At 52.3% G+C, this 17234-nt stretch overlaps 1 protein-coding gene across 1 annotated transcript; it reads left to right on the top strand.

Moving 5' to 3' along the window:
- Positions 1 to 14184: 14184 nt before the first annotated feature.
- On the top strand, positions 14185 to 16695 carry LOC115445477 (membrane-bound alkaline phosphatase). The gene is made up of 5 exons (XM_030171760.2): positions 14185 to 14573; positions 14717 to 14909; positions 14999 to 15171; positions 15246 to 15897; positions 15966 to 16695. Exons 1-5 carry the CDS (start codon positions 14199 to 14201, stop codon positions 16241 to 16243), a joined length of 1671 nt encoding a protein of 556 aa, XP_030027620.2. The 5' UTR covers positions 14185 to 14198; the 3' UTR covers positions 16244 to 16695.
- The last annotated feature ends 539 nt before the right edge of the window (positions 16696 to 17234 follow it).

Raw genomic sequence — 17234 nt, 5'->3', positions numbered from 1 at the left:
GCGCGATGGGCCGGTAGGCCGACGGCGACTCTGCGGGTCTCCCCTCTTTCTTAAGCAGGACGAGCTTCCCGACTTTCCAACGCGCCGGGAAGACGCCCTGCACCATACAGGCGGAGAATAGACTGCGGAGCCGCGGCCCCAGGTACTCGAGGGCTAACACCCAGGCTTTCCCGGGGATGCCGTCGAGACCCGGGGCGGTGTTTTTGCCCGCAGTCGAAACACTGCCGCCCGCATTTCCGCGGGCGAAACCTCTGGAATATCCCTTGCCGAAAGTTCCGACGACGATGACGCCACTTCCGGTGGCGCCATCGGTGGAGAATGAGAATCCTCGGTGGCCGGGAACAAGGCCGCGACAACGTTGGCCAATAAATCTGGCCTGAGACTCTCCGACAGTGGAGCGCCGCCGTACGAAGCTTGTTCATAACTAGCGGTATGGGCGCCCCGAGTCCGTCGAGTCTCCAAAACTCCCTACGTGCCGCGACCTTGGCCTATGAATGGCCACCCGCAGCGCTCTCTTCGCCTCTTTGAGGCCGTAGAGCTGCCGCTCCTGGTCTTCGTGCTCTCTGCTGCGAATGCGGCGGCGGCGATGTCTGGCGCATCGGCGGCGCGCAGCCGCGCAGACGCGCGCAACTGGGCTAACTCCGCCGACCACCAGTACACTCCCGCCGCGGAGGACGACGGAGCGCCCGGGGCATGGCGGCGTCGCAGACATCCGACATTGCCTCCCCGAACCACTCCGCCTCCTGCTCTGCGAACCGGACCCTCCGGCTCGGGGAGCCACGACACAGAGAGCGGCCAGCTCTGGGGCCTCTTTGTCGAGGCGCCTAACGCCCACCGCGGGCCGTCCTGTCGAGGGGCACTCGGTCCACCAATACTATTGGGCCGGATACTCGGGGGCGCGGAGACATCGGGCAACTTATATAACGGTGGTCCGACAGCGTCTCCACGCCCACGATCTCAGCCCTGGACACGACGTGCGACGGCGGGGCTCCCAAACGACAGATCCACAATAGACCCGCCGTTGTGCCGCACGCACGTGTCCACCGACCCCCTGTTCAGGACGACCAGGCCGACATCGCCCAGTCCTCCAGGACCTCACCGCGAGCGTCGGTCGCCGGCGAACCCCCGACCGCGGACTTCGCGTTGAAGTCGCCGGCGACGATCGCCGGGTGAGGTTGGCCCTGCTCAACCAGGGCCCCAGCCGAACGAAAGGATTCGAACTCGGCCAGAGGTCTGTTGGGGAGAAATAAGCTCCTACAATCCACAAGTCCCCAACAGAGCCGCGACGCATCCCTGGCCCTTCTCGACTTTTGCGAAGGGCGGGGAGCCAGCGGCACCCTGGGTGATGATGGCCACCGACCCGTCGATGTCCCTACCCAGTTATCTCGGGGAGGGACAAAACCAGTTCGGCGACCACGGCCACTTGCACCGACCACTGCGCCAGGCTTTGGGACAACAGGTCCTGGGCGCGGGCGCAGTGGTTGATGTTCGCCTGGAGAAAACTAGGTCCATTACTGATGGGCGATCTCCTCTACGTCCATCTCGGCCACTGGTTGCGGTGGGCCCGCCGCCTGCGGCTGGGACAGAACCTCAGCCGCGGCGGCATTCCTTCCTTGGGGGCGGCGCCGGTTGCGTCGGGAGAGGCAGAACAAGCCTTCCCCGAGCCGGTGCCTGGCGGGCCTGCCGGCAGCAGCGCAGACTGCGCAGTTCGCCGGGGCCTTGCACGCAGGCTTTATGGCCCGGCCGCGGCGATAGCAGCTCGCTGCGGTCCACCGCACTGTCGCAGCGCTCCTAACGTGCCCGCTCTCCAGGCACCGGAAGCACCGCAGAGGCCGCGACTCGGGACAGTCACTCGAGCCGCGGTCAACCGATCAAAATTCGGCCCGCCCCCTTCACCTTTTGGGCCGCCTTTATGGGCAAACGAACAGGCGGTCCCAACGCCGGAGCGATCAGGGCGAATTTGCGCCTGATTAAATCCGCGGGACACTCACCGGCCTGGAGGGCCGCTGCGACCGCTCAGGTGGCCGTGTAGTCAACTCCGTCAGCCGCAGCTCCGCAGGTTTTCGTGGGCCGGGAGATCTGTATCCTCCGACCCACCGAAGCACTCCCCTCAGCCTTGCGGCGAAGAGGTCGGCTCTCCTCCGGGTGGCCCCGGGCACCTCATACATTGGGGCACCCGTGGCCGTGAACTTCGGCTTTAGCCTCGAGATATCCAATCCGGTGAGGTCCACGCGATTCTGTGCATCCGTGAGGACGCCCTTGTATGTCAAACCCTTCGCCACTGCTGCCGGCGTCAACGAGATTACCACGGCCGCAGATCGTGGCGGTCGCAGCTTAGGTTCCTTTCGGCGCGAAGGTTTGGCGGCTGCACTGGTTGTTGTCGGCGCTGCTGTCGTCCTCCCTTCTTCTTCCTTCTGGCCACCTCAACCCATGGCGTCTCCATTGAGTCAGGGGCCGGCGGCGGAGGACGGGGGCTCCGGCGCGGGTTGAACTGCCGGCTCTTTTCTTCCCGCCCTTCTTCGGCTTGGAGCCTGGTGCCGGCTTCTTTGCAGGCGCGGCTTCTTCTCTCGACTTCTCGCAGTTGCTGGCGCCATCGTGGGTGTCGACGCCGCCGCTGTAGAGGGGCCCGCTACGGCTTGCGGCGGAGCGCTGGAAGGCCAGCAATGGGGCGGGGATAGTGGGAGCAGGGCGGGAGCCGGAGCGGGCTGGGCTGTCTTTTTCCCCTTCCTTTTCCTTTCTCCTTCTCGGCTTGCGTGGGTTCCGCCAACATAGCCATCGCTCACTGGGAGTTGTACATCTCCTGGGTGGCCTTTCTCTCGTGTGCCAGCGAGGGTCGTTGCGCCGGGCCCATGAGGATCGATTCCATCCGGGCTTGGACCCTCGCTTCGACCATCGCCAGCATTTCCTCTGTTGTCGGCCCTTTGGCGGCCGCTTCCAGCTCTTCAAGGCGTCGTTTCAGAGCTGTGTTTTCCTCCTGGATGTTTTCATGTTGCCTCGAGCCGGGCACAATTCTCCTGCCACTTCTTGGCCTCACTCTCGAGGCGAGCGATTGCGGCGGACTCCGGTTGGTCTACATACTTGGCGATTTTGTTCGTGACCCAGTTTAGTGCCTTCTGGGAGGTACCTTTGAGGTTGCCTGACTTCCTCACTGTTGTGCGTACTACCTGGACACACTGTCTTAGGTCTTCCCTCAGCACGGGTCGGTCCTCTTCCTCGGTGTCTGACACCCTGGGATGCACCGGCGACTTAACAAATGGAGCCGCTCCTCCAGCTCCTTGTCGGCCTTCTTCTTCCTCCTCGCGTTGGAGCTTATCCCGCTCGAGCTGTGCTTTCCTCAAGCCGACATATTTGCCGACTGAGGGCGGGCGTCCTCTCCCTCTGCTGTCTGTCGCTTGCGACTTTGGCGCTGGTTCGTCAGTGTCGCTGGTGAGTTGCGACAAACTGTGCCTTGAGCGCGAGTTCCTCCTCAAGAAGTTCCTGCTGCGTACGGTGGAGCCGCTTCCACGGAGTCGAGTCTAGGCTCAGGGCCGTACAAATTCAGTGGCCACCTCCATGGGCGCGCCCGTGTTCTCCTTCTCTACGTCTCCACATCAGCGGGCTTTCGCCCCCGAACTCCGCCTCCCAACCCCGGATTCCGGAGCCGGAGAAGCAACTTCGTCAAAGAATGATTGGGTTTTTAAGTTTTGTGATAAGGATTCCATGATTGTTCCCACGGTATGGGGGAAGGGTGGTCCACCCAGGCAGTGCCCTGTACCTGGGTAAGCCTAGCGTAACCCGCGCAGAGTGTCGGCCGGTACTCTGGCGGGGTCGCACTCGAGACCGAACTACCCATCGGCCATGCATCCCTCGCGGTGCGCTTGAGATTCGGGGTGATTTTTTATAGAGGTTTTCTTCCTCGCGGTCCGGGCGGTTAAGCCAAGACCCTCGGTGGCAGGAGCGCGGACATATCCACAGACCTCCATACCGGGTTACGATCTATGACGGTGGCAATGAAGGAAAATCCCCCACTGCCTGCTCGGGGCGGGGTGAGCGCACACCGAGCCCGCCGACACCCCAGGACGGAACCGGGAGCTGCCAGATGGGCCCCACGACGTTGTCTAGTCGACGGCGGAAAATATCGTCAGCGGGCCTACTCGCCAACGCCACAAGTGACGGAGAGACTGGTCGACGACGACACTGTCCGACGGCGTAACTAGACGGCGGCCGCCGCAAGAGGCGACGACCGTCAACAACTCGTTGTCAGGATATTCGCCGGCGCGCAGATCAGCCTGATCGGTCTGATCGACGCGCCGTTGCCAAAGTTGCACCACGAGGGAGGTTTCCTGACCTGGCACCCCAGCCTGGCCTGGCCTGCCTGGCCTGGCCTGGCCTGGCCTGGCCTGGCCTGGCCTGGCCTGGCCTGGCCTGGCCTGGCCTGGCCTGGCCTGGCCTGGCCTGGCCTGGCCTGGCCTGGCCTGGCCTGGCCTGGCCTGGCCTGGCCTGGCCTGGCCTGGCCTGGCCTGGCCTGGCCTGGCCTGGCCTGGCCTGGCCTGGCCTGGCCTGGCCTGGCCTGGCCTGGCCTGGCCTGGCCTGGCCTGGCCTGGCCTGGCCTGGCCTGGCCTGGCCTGGCCTGGCCTGGCCTGGCCTGGCCTGGCCTGGCCTGGCCTGGCCTGGCCTGGCCTGGCCTGGCCTGGCCTGGCCTGGCCTGGCCTGGCCTGGCCTGGCCTGGCCTGGCCTGGCCTGGCCTGGCCTGGCCTGGCCTGGCCTGGCCTGGCCTGGCCTGGCCTGGCCTGGCCTGGCCTGGCCTGGCCTGGCCTGGCCTGGCCTGGCCTGGCCTGGCCTGGCCTGGCCTGGCCTGGCCTGGCCTGGCCTGGCCTGGCCTGGCCTGGCCTGGCCTGGCCTGGCCTGGCCTGGCCTGGCCTGGCCTGGCCTGGCCTGGCCTGGCCTGGCCTGGCCTGGCCTGGCCTGGCCTGGCGGCCAGCCTGGCCTGGCCTGGCCTGGCCTGGCCTGGCCTGGCCTGGCCTGGCCTGGCCTGGCCTGGCCTGGCCTGGCCTGGCCTGGCCTGGCCTGGCCTGGCCTGGCCTGGCCTGGCCTGGCCTGGCCTGGCCTGGCCTGGCCTGGCCTGGCCTGGCCTGGCCTGGCCTGGCCTGGCCTGGCCTGGCCTGGCCTGGCCTGGCCTGGCCTGGCCTGGCCTGGCCTGGCCTGGCCTGGCCTGGCCTGGCCTGGCCTGGCCTGGCCTGCCTGGCCTGGCCTGGCCTGGCCTGGCCTGGCCTGGCCTGGCCTGGCCTGGCCTGGCCTGGCCTGGCCTGGCCTGGCCTGGCCTGGCCTGGCCTGGCCTGGCCTGGCCTGGCCTGGCCTGGCCTGGCCTGGCCTGGCCTGGCCTGGCCTGGCCTGGCCTGGCCTGGCCTGGCCTGGCCTGGCCTGGCCTGGCCTGGCCTGGCCTGGCCTGGCCTGGCCTGGCCTGGCCTGGCCTGGCCTGGCCTGGCCTGGCCTGGCCTGGCCTGGCCTGGCCTGGCCTGGCCTGGCCTGGCCTGGCCTGGCCTGGCCTGGCCTGGCCTGGCCTGGCCTGGCCTGGCCTGGCCTGGCCTGGCCTGGCCTGGCCTGGCCTGGCCTGGCCTGGCCTGGCCTGGCCTGGCCTGGCCTGGCCTGGCCTGGCCTGGCCTGGCCTGGCCTGGCCTGGCCTGGCCTGGCCTGGCCTGGCCTGGCCTGGCCTGGCCTGGCCTGGCCTGGCCTGGCCTGGCCTGGCCTGGCCTGGCCTGGCCTGGCCTGGCCTGGCCTGGCCTGGCCTGGCCTGGCCTGGCCTGGCCTGGCCTGGCCTGGCCTGGCCTGGCCTGGCCTGGCCTGGCCTGGCCTGGCCTGGCCTGGCCTGGCCTGGCCTGGCCTGGCCTGGCCTGGCCTGGCCTGGCCTGGCCTGGCCTGGCCTGGCCTGGCCTGGCCTGGCCTGGCCTGGCCTGGCCTGGCCTGGCCTGGCCTGGCCTGGCCTGGCCTGGCCTGGCCTGGCCTGGCCTGGCCTGGCCTGGCCTGGCCTGGCCTGGCCTGGCCTGGCCTGGCCTGGCCTGGCCTGGCCTGGCCTGGCCTGGCCTGGCCTGGCCTGGCCTGGCCTGGCCTGGCCTGGCCTGGCCTGGCCTGGCCTGGCCTGGCCTGGCCTGGCCTGGCCTGGCCTGGCCTGGCCTGGCCTGGCCTGGCCTGGCCTGGCCTGGCCTGGCCTGGCCTGGCCTGGCCTGGCCTGGCCTGGCCTGGCCTGGCCTGGCCTGGCCTGGCCTGGCCTGGCCTGGCCTGGCCTGGCCTGGCCTGGCCTGGCCTGGCCTGGCCTGGCCTGGCCTGGCCTGGCCTGGCCTGGCCTGGCCTGGCCTGGCCTGGCCTGGCCTGGCCTGGCCTGGCCTGGCCTGGCCTGGCCTGGCCTGGCCTGGCCTGGCCTGGCCTGGCCTGGCCTGGCCTGGCCTGGCCTGGCCTGGCCTGGCCTGGCCTGGCCTGGCCTGGCCTGGCCTGGCCTGGCCTGGCCTGGCCTGGCCTGGCCTGGCCTGGCCTGGCCTGGCCTGGCCTGGCCTGGCCTGGCCTGGCCTGGCCTGGCCTGGCCTGGGCCTGGCCTGGCCTGGCCTGGCCTGGCCTGGCCTGGCCTGGCCTGGCCTGGCCTGGCCTGGCCTGGCCTGGCCTGGCCTGGCCTGGCCTGGCCTGGCCTGGCCTGGCCTGGCCTGGCCTGGCCTGGCCTGGCCTGGCCTGGCCTGGCCTGGCCTGGCCTGGCCTGGCCTGGCCTGGCCTGGCCTGGCCTGGCCTGGCCTGGCCTGGCCTGGCCTGGCCTGGCCTGGCCTGGCCTGGCCTGGCCTGGCCTGGCCTGGCCTGGCCTGGCCTGGCCTGGCCTGGCCTGGCCTGGCCTGGCCTGGCCTGGCCTGGCCTGGCCTGGCCTGGCCTGGCCTGGCCTGGCCTGGCCTGGCCTGGCCTGGCCTGGCCTGGCCTGGCCTGGCCTGGCCTGGCCTGGCCTGGCCTGGCCTGGCCTGGCCTGGCCTGGCCTGGCCTGGCCTGGCCTGGCCTGGCCTGGCCTGGCCTGGCCTGGCCTGGCCTGGCCTGGCCTGGCCTGGCCTGGCCTGGCCTGGCCTGGCCTGGCCTGGCCTGGCCTGGCCTGGCCTGGCCTGGCCTGGCCTGGCCTGGCCTGGCCTGGCCTGGCCTGGCCTGGCCTGGCCTGGCCTGGCCTGGCCTGGCCTGGCCTGGCCTGGCCTGGCCTGAGGCCTGGGGCCTGGCCTGGGCCTGGCCTGGCCTGGCCTGGCCTGGGCCTGGCCTGGCCTGGCCTGGCCCTGGCCTGGGCCTGGGCCTGGGCCTGGCCTGGGCCTGGCCTGGGCCTGAGGCCTGGCCTGGGCCTGGCCTGGGGCTGGGCCTGGGGCCTGGCCTGGGCCTGGGCCTGGCCTGGCCTGGGCCTGGGCCTGGGCCTGAGGCCTGGCCTGGGCCTGGGCCTGGGCCTGGGCCTGGGCCTGGGCCTGGGCCTGGGCCTGGGCCTGGGGCCTGGGCCTGGGCCTGAGGCCTGGGCCTGGGCCTGGGGCCTGGGCCTGGGCCTGGGCCTGGGCCTGGGCCTGGGCCTGGGCCTGAGGCCTGGGCCTGGGCCTGGGCCTGGGCCTGGGCCTGGGCCTGGCCTGGCCTGAGGCCTGGGCCTGAGGCCTGGACCTAAACCTAAACCTAAACCTAAACCTAAACCTAAACCTAAACCTAAACCTAAACCTAGACAAGAACATCGCGTATGCTTGTACACGATGTTTTAGCGCCCCAAGGCGACACAAATCTTCGCCCATTAATGTAGTCCCAGCATAAGGTATCGCGAGCGCATTATAAACGCCGACAAATGACTGAACTAAAAGCCGCGCGGCGCACGCGGCGCAACGAGCGATGTCAAAGACAAGGTCACACGGAACGAAACATAAAATGATAAAACGGCATAAATATTGCGCGTGATAGTAATAAACTTCGCTTGCACTTGTTACTAATGTCTGGAATTGTCAGGATTAAAAATTATTTTAGTAAAAAAAGTGTCACATTTGTAAATTAACAAATCACATGACAGGAGTTGGTGCTACGCGTGGAATTACAATAATTAGGGCATAGATTTCCCAAGCGAAACGTAGCCTAGAGAGTAACCCCTTTTTCTTTATTTTAAACAGAAGTTCGCTTTTCATCATCAACTTCTATGCCGTCAGACGCTATCAATCGCGCTAACTTCAACCTGTTCCATGTCCTTCTTTTTTCGGTGTTGCCAACACATTAGTCTTTACTAATACAATCATGCATTATTGTATTGGATATAAGTAACATTTTCGTACCTACTTGGTAATACAACAGCTTCCAATGACTATAATTAATTACCAAAATAGGTATGTTCGTGTTACAATTTTTTTCTTCTAAATAATAGTTTAATTTATCTATCCATACGTGACACTGTAAGTACAAAAATTTAATTGTAATCATTTGTTTGCGCTGTCGTCAATTTCGGTAAAGTTTTCCTTACACCTGGTATTTTTGTCTACACTTACATTGTTTAGACAAAAATGTCGAAATGGTAATCTACTGGAGGTAGGTCTCTCATAGAAGTCAAATATTCCGCCTGGGTAGGTACCACCGAAATGTCTATTTTTGCCGCCAAACAACAAAGTGTAGTCAATGTTGTAATCCAGTTTGAATGACATTATAGCCAGTGTATCTAAGGATAATAAGAGTTCACATTTCATACCTCAGGATGGCGAGCGCAGTGGGATATCAAACAATACTTTGCTATTCAAGGTGTTGGCTGGTGTTTTTAGTTTTTATAGGCGGTCGTGTCGCTTACCATGAGGTGAACGGTACACACATCTCGTCATTCAAAGCAATAAAAAAAAATTACAACGTAGCTATCTTCCCAGTTTACGAAACAAAATATGTTGCACTTTGGTAATTTTAGTTCGATTATGATAATAAGAATGTTATCGTTATAGTGATTAGGTCTAAATTTAACCAGCAATACACTATAACATAGTAACAATATTTCTGAGTAGCGAGCCACACATTGTGTTATATAGTTGTTTAGGTAAATGAAATTATTGTTTTCAGGTGAATGACCTACTGAATTTGCGTGGCGAAATCATAATGTATACAAATCAAATGTATATTATGTTTAGTAAGTATAATCTCTGGTAAAGCACTGTTAATACCAAAACCTATGTTATTGGTTATTGGTTGTGGGCTTCTTGTCTTAGCCCGTAAAATAGTCGGGCCATCGTGCGTGACGTGCAGGCCAGTGTAATTCCGATCAGAACTGCAGGATCTTCTTGATGTCTCCGCAGACTTCTCGGAGTAAGCCCGGCGAATCGAGGATTTCTACCCGTTGCGCAGCTACATCTTTATATTCCAGGATAACGTGGGAATCTGTTTCTTTGGCCAACAAACATCCCCTACATAGGAGGCTGTCGGTCATATACAGGGTCATTTTCCATTCAGTAACTATCGCAAATTTATAAATCCACATTAAAATCGTAATGACAGCCTCCGATAGAAACATAATCAATAGATTGTGATTAGTTCAGTTTCGCGTATGCGTCAACGATGCAACTTCGCGATCGTAAAATATTCAAAATGACAAAAAATATTTCTAAAAATAGACTCTATTTTATACGTGTTAAGGTCGCATTTAGGGGACCACTTTAAATTTCTTTGTGCCTGACCGACCAACACGCGACACACGAGTTTAGCGAATTCCACAAAGCAGCGGCAAGGGTCTGGAGTAGTGTTGCCTGATGTCCCGTGACGTGACCCGTTTTGCACCAATAAAATTATTAAAACCATTAAGTATTATCAAAAAATAAACTACGCATTCATCACTGTATTGAGTGCGACAATGCAATCAAAATAGCACGTATCATCTCACTAGCGCTGAAGGTACAGTTTTGTTTTATTCTCTTGCTTAGAGATGCGACTACCCGGCGATCTGTACTTTGATGTTAAAACAGAAATCCAAATTAAAACGCAACTTTAGCATGACTTGCAGAGATATTTTTTGTAAAACGCAATACATAAAACTTAAATTAAAAAAAAATACTTGCTTTTTTATGTCCCGATCTACAACACTAAATCTCGATTTGTTTTACCTTCTTGATTTTTAACAAATTGACCCTGGCAACACTAGTCTGTAGGTACACGATATTTGACGAGCCAGAGTTTTACAACTAACACGTGCCCTCGCAGTGTTACCAAACTTTTTTTTATTATTACCTTATTATGCAATATCTTGTTTATTTGTTATGTTGTACCTTATTATGCAATGTCTTGTTTATTGTTTGTGTTTATACCCTGTATGCCTATTGAAAATGAATGACTGAATCCAAAATCTCTATTATACTTTATTACTTAAAATAATGTTTCAAAGTAACTAAAATATTGCTGTGTATTATTTTAAATAGGTAGACTTTTCATTAATCATTTCATCATAAATCATTACTTATTTTATTTTGTGATACAATTGTGTGTTAAATCTGTTAGAACATCATGTAATAAAAAAAAATCTAATATCCGAATTTTTTAAATGCTGTGTCGTATTAGCAAGCTTTTTGGTAAAAAAGTTTATACTGGCAACACTGTGAGTTTAGGCGAGAAAGAGTACGACTATTGTATTGAATAATCGCGCGCTCTTCGGACTCGTTCAAAGACTCGGACGTATTGCCATAGTGTACCTATCTAGCAAAGAAATGGTACAGAAAGCATAATATGACGTTCGGTAATGTCTACGTAGTCTTCTTTTAGATATTATGACAAACCCATATATTAATGTTGGAATTAAAATAAATGTCGAAATATCATGTAGAATCTAAAAAAAATACGAAACAAATAGATTTAAATCTTGTAACATTAATTATGTAGGTAACTTTTTTGGTGAGAAAACTATTTTATTAACGAAAATAACGTTTATAATTGACGAAATATTTTTTGTAGTAATTAATTATTGACTCAATGAACTGCTGCAACCAAGTCAGTGAACGTATTGGGAGTTCATTTGTGAGCTGACCTTCTGAACCCTTTAGGTTCGGTAATAATATCATCAGCTGTGACGTAGTTCATTCACTTCAGTTAAGCGCGATAAGAGACAGCGTGATCAAAAAACCATAAATCTAAAATCGGGATTATTAACGAAAGTAATCGTTACTTATGAATATTTTTTTGCACGGTGTTAGCAGAGGTCACCACGAACCTGTATTTTCATTTAGTAACGCAATGTCGAAATGACTGTATCAGTGGCGAAGCGTCCATACAAGCCGATTCCCACCGGCTTCCCTTTTAGGTTTTCGGTGATACTAAACAATATATTTAATAGGCAAATATAAATTTACTACATATCAGACAATGGACAATAATTATAATAGCTTAACTTAATAATTATAATTGATAACTTAATAATGACATCTATCGGCCATTAGCCCGTTGTTTGTTAATTTAATCGATATCAATTACTTATTTTAAATGACGTTAGATGGCGTACCTTGTATTTAGTTCCCCAGAAATTCCGTTACCTAAGTGAAATTGTGACGCCACAGGCAAAGGTAACCCGCTGTCAAGCGGCTTAATGTCGTAGTATGTTTTTTAATATAGATGGCAGCACTTTCTATGACTTTCTATGCCAGTGTTTGTCGAAATCGCGCGGAAGATATGGGCAAAGGTAACCCGAGCTAGTTCGGCTTCAGGTTAACCGACTTTATATAGTTGTCGCTTTTTACGTCCTTCAAACGTCATAATTTATTATGCTATCAAGTTGCGGTGTTTGTCAATTGTCATATTCATTTTATTTTTTGATAGTTATGTGATATTTAGTTACCAGCGCTTTGTTTATTTAGAAACTACAAATAAAAGTGTATTATAATGGAAATAACTACCTGTGATCAGTTTAATGTCTACCTTTACGTAAGTATATTATTAGTATGTGATTTCACATATTAGTATTTAGATGGTAAAATATTTGAAAAAGATCTGAAAGTTTTTGATTTTAGACACAAAATGTTTGTTAGAAGAAAATAAATATGATATTATACTGAATTAAAAGTAGCACCACGATACAATCAAAAGTTAACGAATAACCTTTCTTGATTATAATTTAAATATATAATTATATAAGTTTATCATGTAGGTAGACTTAAACTGTTGGTCTGTTTGGCGATCGTGATACCTATTTCTATTACATTTATAGTTTTAATTTGAAAATAAACAGATACTTTTAGTGTAGTGTGGTTATAATTTTAATACTTACTTTTGTTGCTGTTATAACTAATTAATAGGTAAGTACTTATATTTTGATTAATGGATCGAGAATTATCTTCGTTTATTGTTCGATTTTATGAATGTTTCAATTATTTACGCATAATAGGTAATTTAGTATGTATGTCAACGTTTGTTGATTTCGAATCAAGACTAATCCGTTGTCTTAGTTTTTGTTTGCCGATAAATTGCCCCGATATCTTAACTGACGCCAATTTTTTTTACACCGGGTTACCTTTTGAAAAATTTCACCCTTCGCCACTGCTCTGTATAAAACATAGAAATGTTTATTTAGTGGGCAATGTCCAGTAATGGTATCTACAACTATGCGTAGAGACGCCCGGTTACCTATATAATTACGACCTACAAAATCGAAAAGGAATTGGCACAGCTCTTATTTTACGTTGATAGAGATCATATTATAAAATAAAATACACATAGCAAGAAGTTGGCTTACTACTTAGACCTCTGCTTACTGTTAAGAGGGTAAATGGCGTGTGTGGCCAAAATAAACACAACTAGATAACGGACGTCAAATATTTTTGCCTTACAAACATTTAAGTTCACAAATAAGTATCGGGAGATTACGAAATGGAAAATTATTTCTCCGAAAAGACTTATAGCAAGCATTGTCTGGAAGCTGCTAAGGCGAGTCCCTTATAACTGTATACATCGCGTACTGCCATCATAAGTCTTGGACAGTTTGACCACTAGGTTAATGTCAACGAATAATTAAGTTTCCAAATATGGAATGCAACGCCGTTTATCACTTATTGCTAAGAAAGATTTCCGGGGTAAAATTCCCGCTACATTATACTTTCCTGGGTCTCAAACTATCTCCATGCCAAATTTTATCGCAATCCGTTGGGTAGTTTTTGAGTTTTCGCATTTTGGCAGGCAGACAGATGCAACGGAGGTCTTTCTTTTACAATGCAATATTTTTTTTTATCTTTTTAAAGGGAACATCTCTGCATACATATTTTTTTCGTAACTTTAACCATTTACGGAGCGAAAGCAACGGAAGGTCACAAAAGGAATAAATTTTCCCCGTTCTTACAAAAATTTTCGTTGATGATCCGTTCCAATTTATTTGTGATAGCGTAATGTTAATGTTAATTTATATATTCTATAGCTTTCCTCGATAAATTAGCTATTTGACACTACAATAAATTTAAATTTGATCCAGCGGTTCCTTTGATTGCGAGTTCAATCAAACAAATAAACGAACTCTTCAGTGGTATATAATAATATATAGATTACAATTAGGGTTGCCACCTTTTTTTTGAGCAAATAAAGTACATCGATAAATTGAATGTAGAAAAAAAAAGTACATGGTGTCCAAAATAAAGTAAAAATGATTTCTTTTTTATTATTTTGCTTATAAATATATATATTATTTTTGGGAACTTTTAACAAATAAAATTAATATTTCAAATTTAAATACGATATTTTTTCGTCTCTTAATTTAATATTCTATATCACAAAATTTAAAATTTCCCTGTGAATGCTGACGTAGAAGGAATCGACAATAAAAATGAATTTAATGCATACAATTAAAAAATATATACCATCAGGCTTATCAAATACTTGCTGCCATTTTTGTACTATTAATTGCAGCTGTTTTACGCAAAAAATCTTATGAACAACCCTAGAGGAATCATATCATGGTAAATAAAGTATTTTCGCGTACTTTACTGTTCTCATAAAGTATAGAGTACAATTACCCGAAATAACGTACAATACTTTATTATAAAGTACGAGTGGCAACCCTAATTACAATATAAGTATTATTAAAAGCTTTGTACTTCAGGTAGAGATTAATCTCCTTATTTATAGTACGCGGCCTGTGACGATTATAATAGTGTAGTGTGAAGAGAGTGATCACAAAGATTAACTTATTATTAGGAGCGTAGATTAGATATAAAGAGTATAAAATTGAACGAAACACTGACGTATTCCTTATTATGTGTTCAATTACAAGGATGCTTACACTTCTATTTGTTATCGCGGCCGGTGTAGTGTGCACCTTCGCGGGCGACCGCTACCACCCCGAGCAGTACACGGAGCCGCGCACGGAGCCGGCCGGACGACTCTTACGCTCCTCGGAGACTACCACGCAATTCTGGGTGGAGGACGCGCAGGCGGCGCTTCGACAGCGGCACACAGACGGATTACGACACCGGTCAGGACACGCGCGGAACGTGGTCATGTTCCTCGGCGACGGTATGTCAGTGCCCACGCTGACCGCCGCGCGGGTGCTACTCGGCCAACGGCAAGGACAAACTGGAGAGGAGGCCAATCTTGCATTCGATAAGTTTCCCACCACCGGCCTTGTCAAGGTACACATTGTTCATTATCAGATCTGATACGTAACTTCTTAATCACTTTAAAAATGTATGTTACGGAATTGAAGAATTAAGTAAGGTACGATTTAATTTGTTATTCAAATTTGCAACGAGTTTGAAGAAAGTTCTTGTTCCAGACGTATTGTGTTAATAGACAAGTGGCTGACTCGGCGTGCTCGGCCACAGCGTACCTGTGTGGCGTTAAAGGTAACGCAGGAACGATCGGCGTGAACGGAGCCGTGCCGCGCCACGATTGCACCGCGTCTACTGACGCAGCGCGTCGAGTCCAGTCCATAGCCGAGTGGGCGCTAGCTGACGGACGCGATGCCGGTAACTCCATAATTTAATAACATGTAAAAATAATATTACAAATAACAGCAGACAATATTTATCGAAATAACTTATCTGCACCCACTTAGGTATCGTGACAACCACCCGGATCACACACGCCTCTCCTGCCGGGGTTTATGGTAAGACCGCCAACAGAAACTGGGAGACCGACGCGGATGTGGTCAACGCGGGGCACGACACAGAGCGTTGCCCCGATCTCGCGCATCAGATGATACACAAGCACCCGGGAAACAAGTTTAAGGTGCGCCAAACGAGAATATTAAACTTATTCCGATAAACGTACATATTCTACATAAACTATGGTATCTAATACAGGTAATCTTTGGAGGCGGCAGACGAGCATTCTTACCAAATACAACTCGAGACGAAGAGGGAACCCGGGGCAGAAGAACTGACGATCGTAATCTGATTGAAGAGTGGCAAGCAGATAAGGCGGCGCGTAATGTTAGTTACAAATACATCTGGAATCGAGAGGAGCTGGCTGAGTTGGCTTCGTCTCCGCCAGAGTTCCTGTTGGGGCTGTTCGAGGGGACGCACATGCGGTATCATATGGAGGCAGATCCCTCGACCGAACCGACCCTCGCCGAGCTGACGGAGGTCGCGATCCGCTCACTGAGTCGCAACGAACGCGGGTTTTTCTTATTCGTCGAAGGCGGCCGCATCGACCACGCGCACCACGACAACTTTGCGCGTCTCGCACTCGATGAAACGATTGAGATGAGCAAGGCAGTAGCTCGCGCCGCTGAGCTGCTGGACGAGGAGGACTCGTTGATAGTGGTGACTGCGGACCACGCCCATGTCATGTCGTTCAACGGGTACTCTCCTCGTGGCCAGGACATACTAGGCACTAATAACGATCGAGACAGAAACGGAGTGCCCTACATGACGTTGTCATACACTAACGGACCAGGAAGACGGGTTCAGGACGCTAACATGCGTGTCGACGTGACACAAGAAGATAATTTCGGTAAGTAGTAGTATTTACGAGTTGTCGTAATGATTGGCTCGTCCAAATTTTATAATTCATGATTGCAGGTGCTCTGCGGTGGCGCTCACACGTGGACTTCCCGTTGAGTTCCGAGACGCATGGTGGCGACGATGTGGCGGTGTTCGCGCGCGGGCCGCACCACGCCATATTCACGGGGCTGTACGAGCAGAGCCACATCCCGCACCGCATGGCGTACGCGGCGTGCATCGGGCCCGGCCTGCACGCCTGCAGCGCCGCGCACTCGCTGCGGGGCTCGCTGCTGGCCGCATTAATGCTGCTTTTTTTAATTCTATGGTTTTCTAAACCTTATGACTTTGTGATATAATGATAGATAGTTCTGAGTTCTTATCTGAGTTTAGTGATATACTTATCAAAATTGGAATATTTGTAAATTGTTTAACCAGCTAGTTTAATATCTCCAATATACTACATGATCATGGTTGTAATAACATATAAATATGTTTGTGAAAATGTAACTAATATCCATTTGCAATTATTTTAGAAAAAATCAATGATTTCAAGCACAGTAAAAAATTTTTTTGGATAAATGTTTCAATTCCTTCTTGTACAATTTGGAGATCTAATTAGACATGTTCAAAGTAAATACATGTAACACAGACTTTTCGGTCTCACGAGAATAAAATGTTTCTTTTATGAACTCCATAAGTTTTGATCAAAGTCGGTTTTTATATAATCCTTACGACATAAATTCACCAGATGTTTGTTATTAGTTGTTTTTTGAGCCACTATTTTAAGTTATTTATCTATACTTATAATAAATCTGTAGAGAGGTCAATTCTGTACATGAAATATATTTCCAAAATAACTATCAGGGGGTGATTAGGGATCGATACTGATGCCAAAAATGCAATTAGTAAAATTTTTGTCTGTCTGTCTGTATAACCGTTATAGAAACAAAAACTACTCGACGGATTTTAACGAAACTGGGTACAATTATTAGTCATACTCCTGTGCTGGTTATAGTATACTTTTCATCACGCTACAATTAATAGGAGCAGAGCAGTGAAGGAAAATGTTGGGAAAACGGGAGAAGTTACTCCATTTTTTAAGTTTCCGCCGCGTGTGCAACCTTAATGGTTAAAGCTACACAGAAATCATGTATGACGGAAATGTTCGCCTTAAAATTATATAAAAAATATCCCACGACAGCATATGTCTATCTTTTATGGTTGACTTACAATAACACGTGTAGCTCCCGATAGCTTAGCAGTTCGAAGCTTTCTCATTATATTTGTCTACTCTTACGTTTATAACACTCGCAGTCAGCCCCGGATCTGGGGGGGGGGGGCAAGCCA

Source organism: Manduca sexta, chromosome 10 (genome assembly GCF_014839805.1).
Source record: "Manduca sexta isolate Smith_Timp_Sample1 chromosome 10, JHU_Msex_v1.0, whole genome shotgun sequence".
NCBI lineage: Eukaryota > Metazoa > Arthropoda > Insecta > Lepidoptera > Sphingidae > Manduca > Manduca sexta.
The sequence above is the reverse complement of the archived record's forward strand: the minus strand, read 5'-3'. Positions and strand labels throughout refer to the sequence as shown.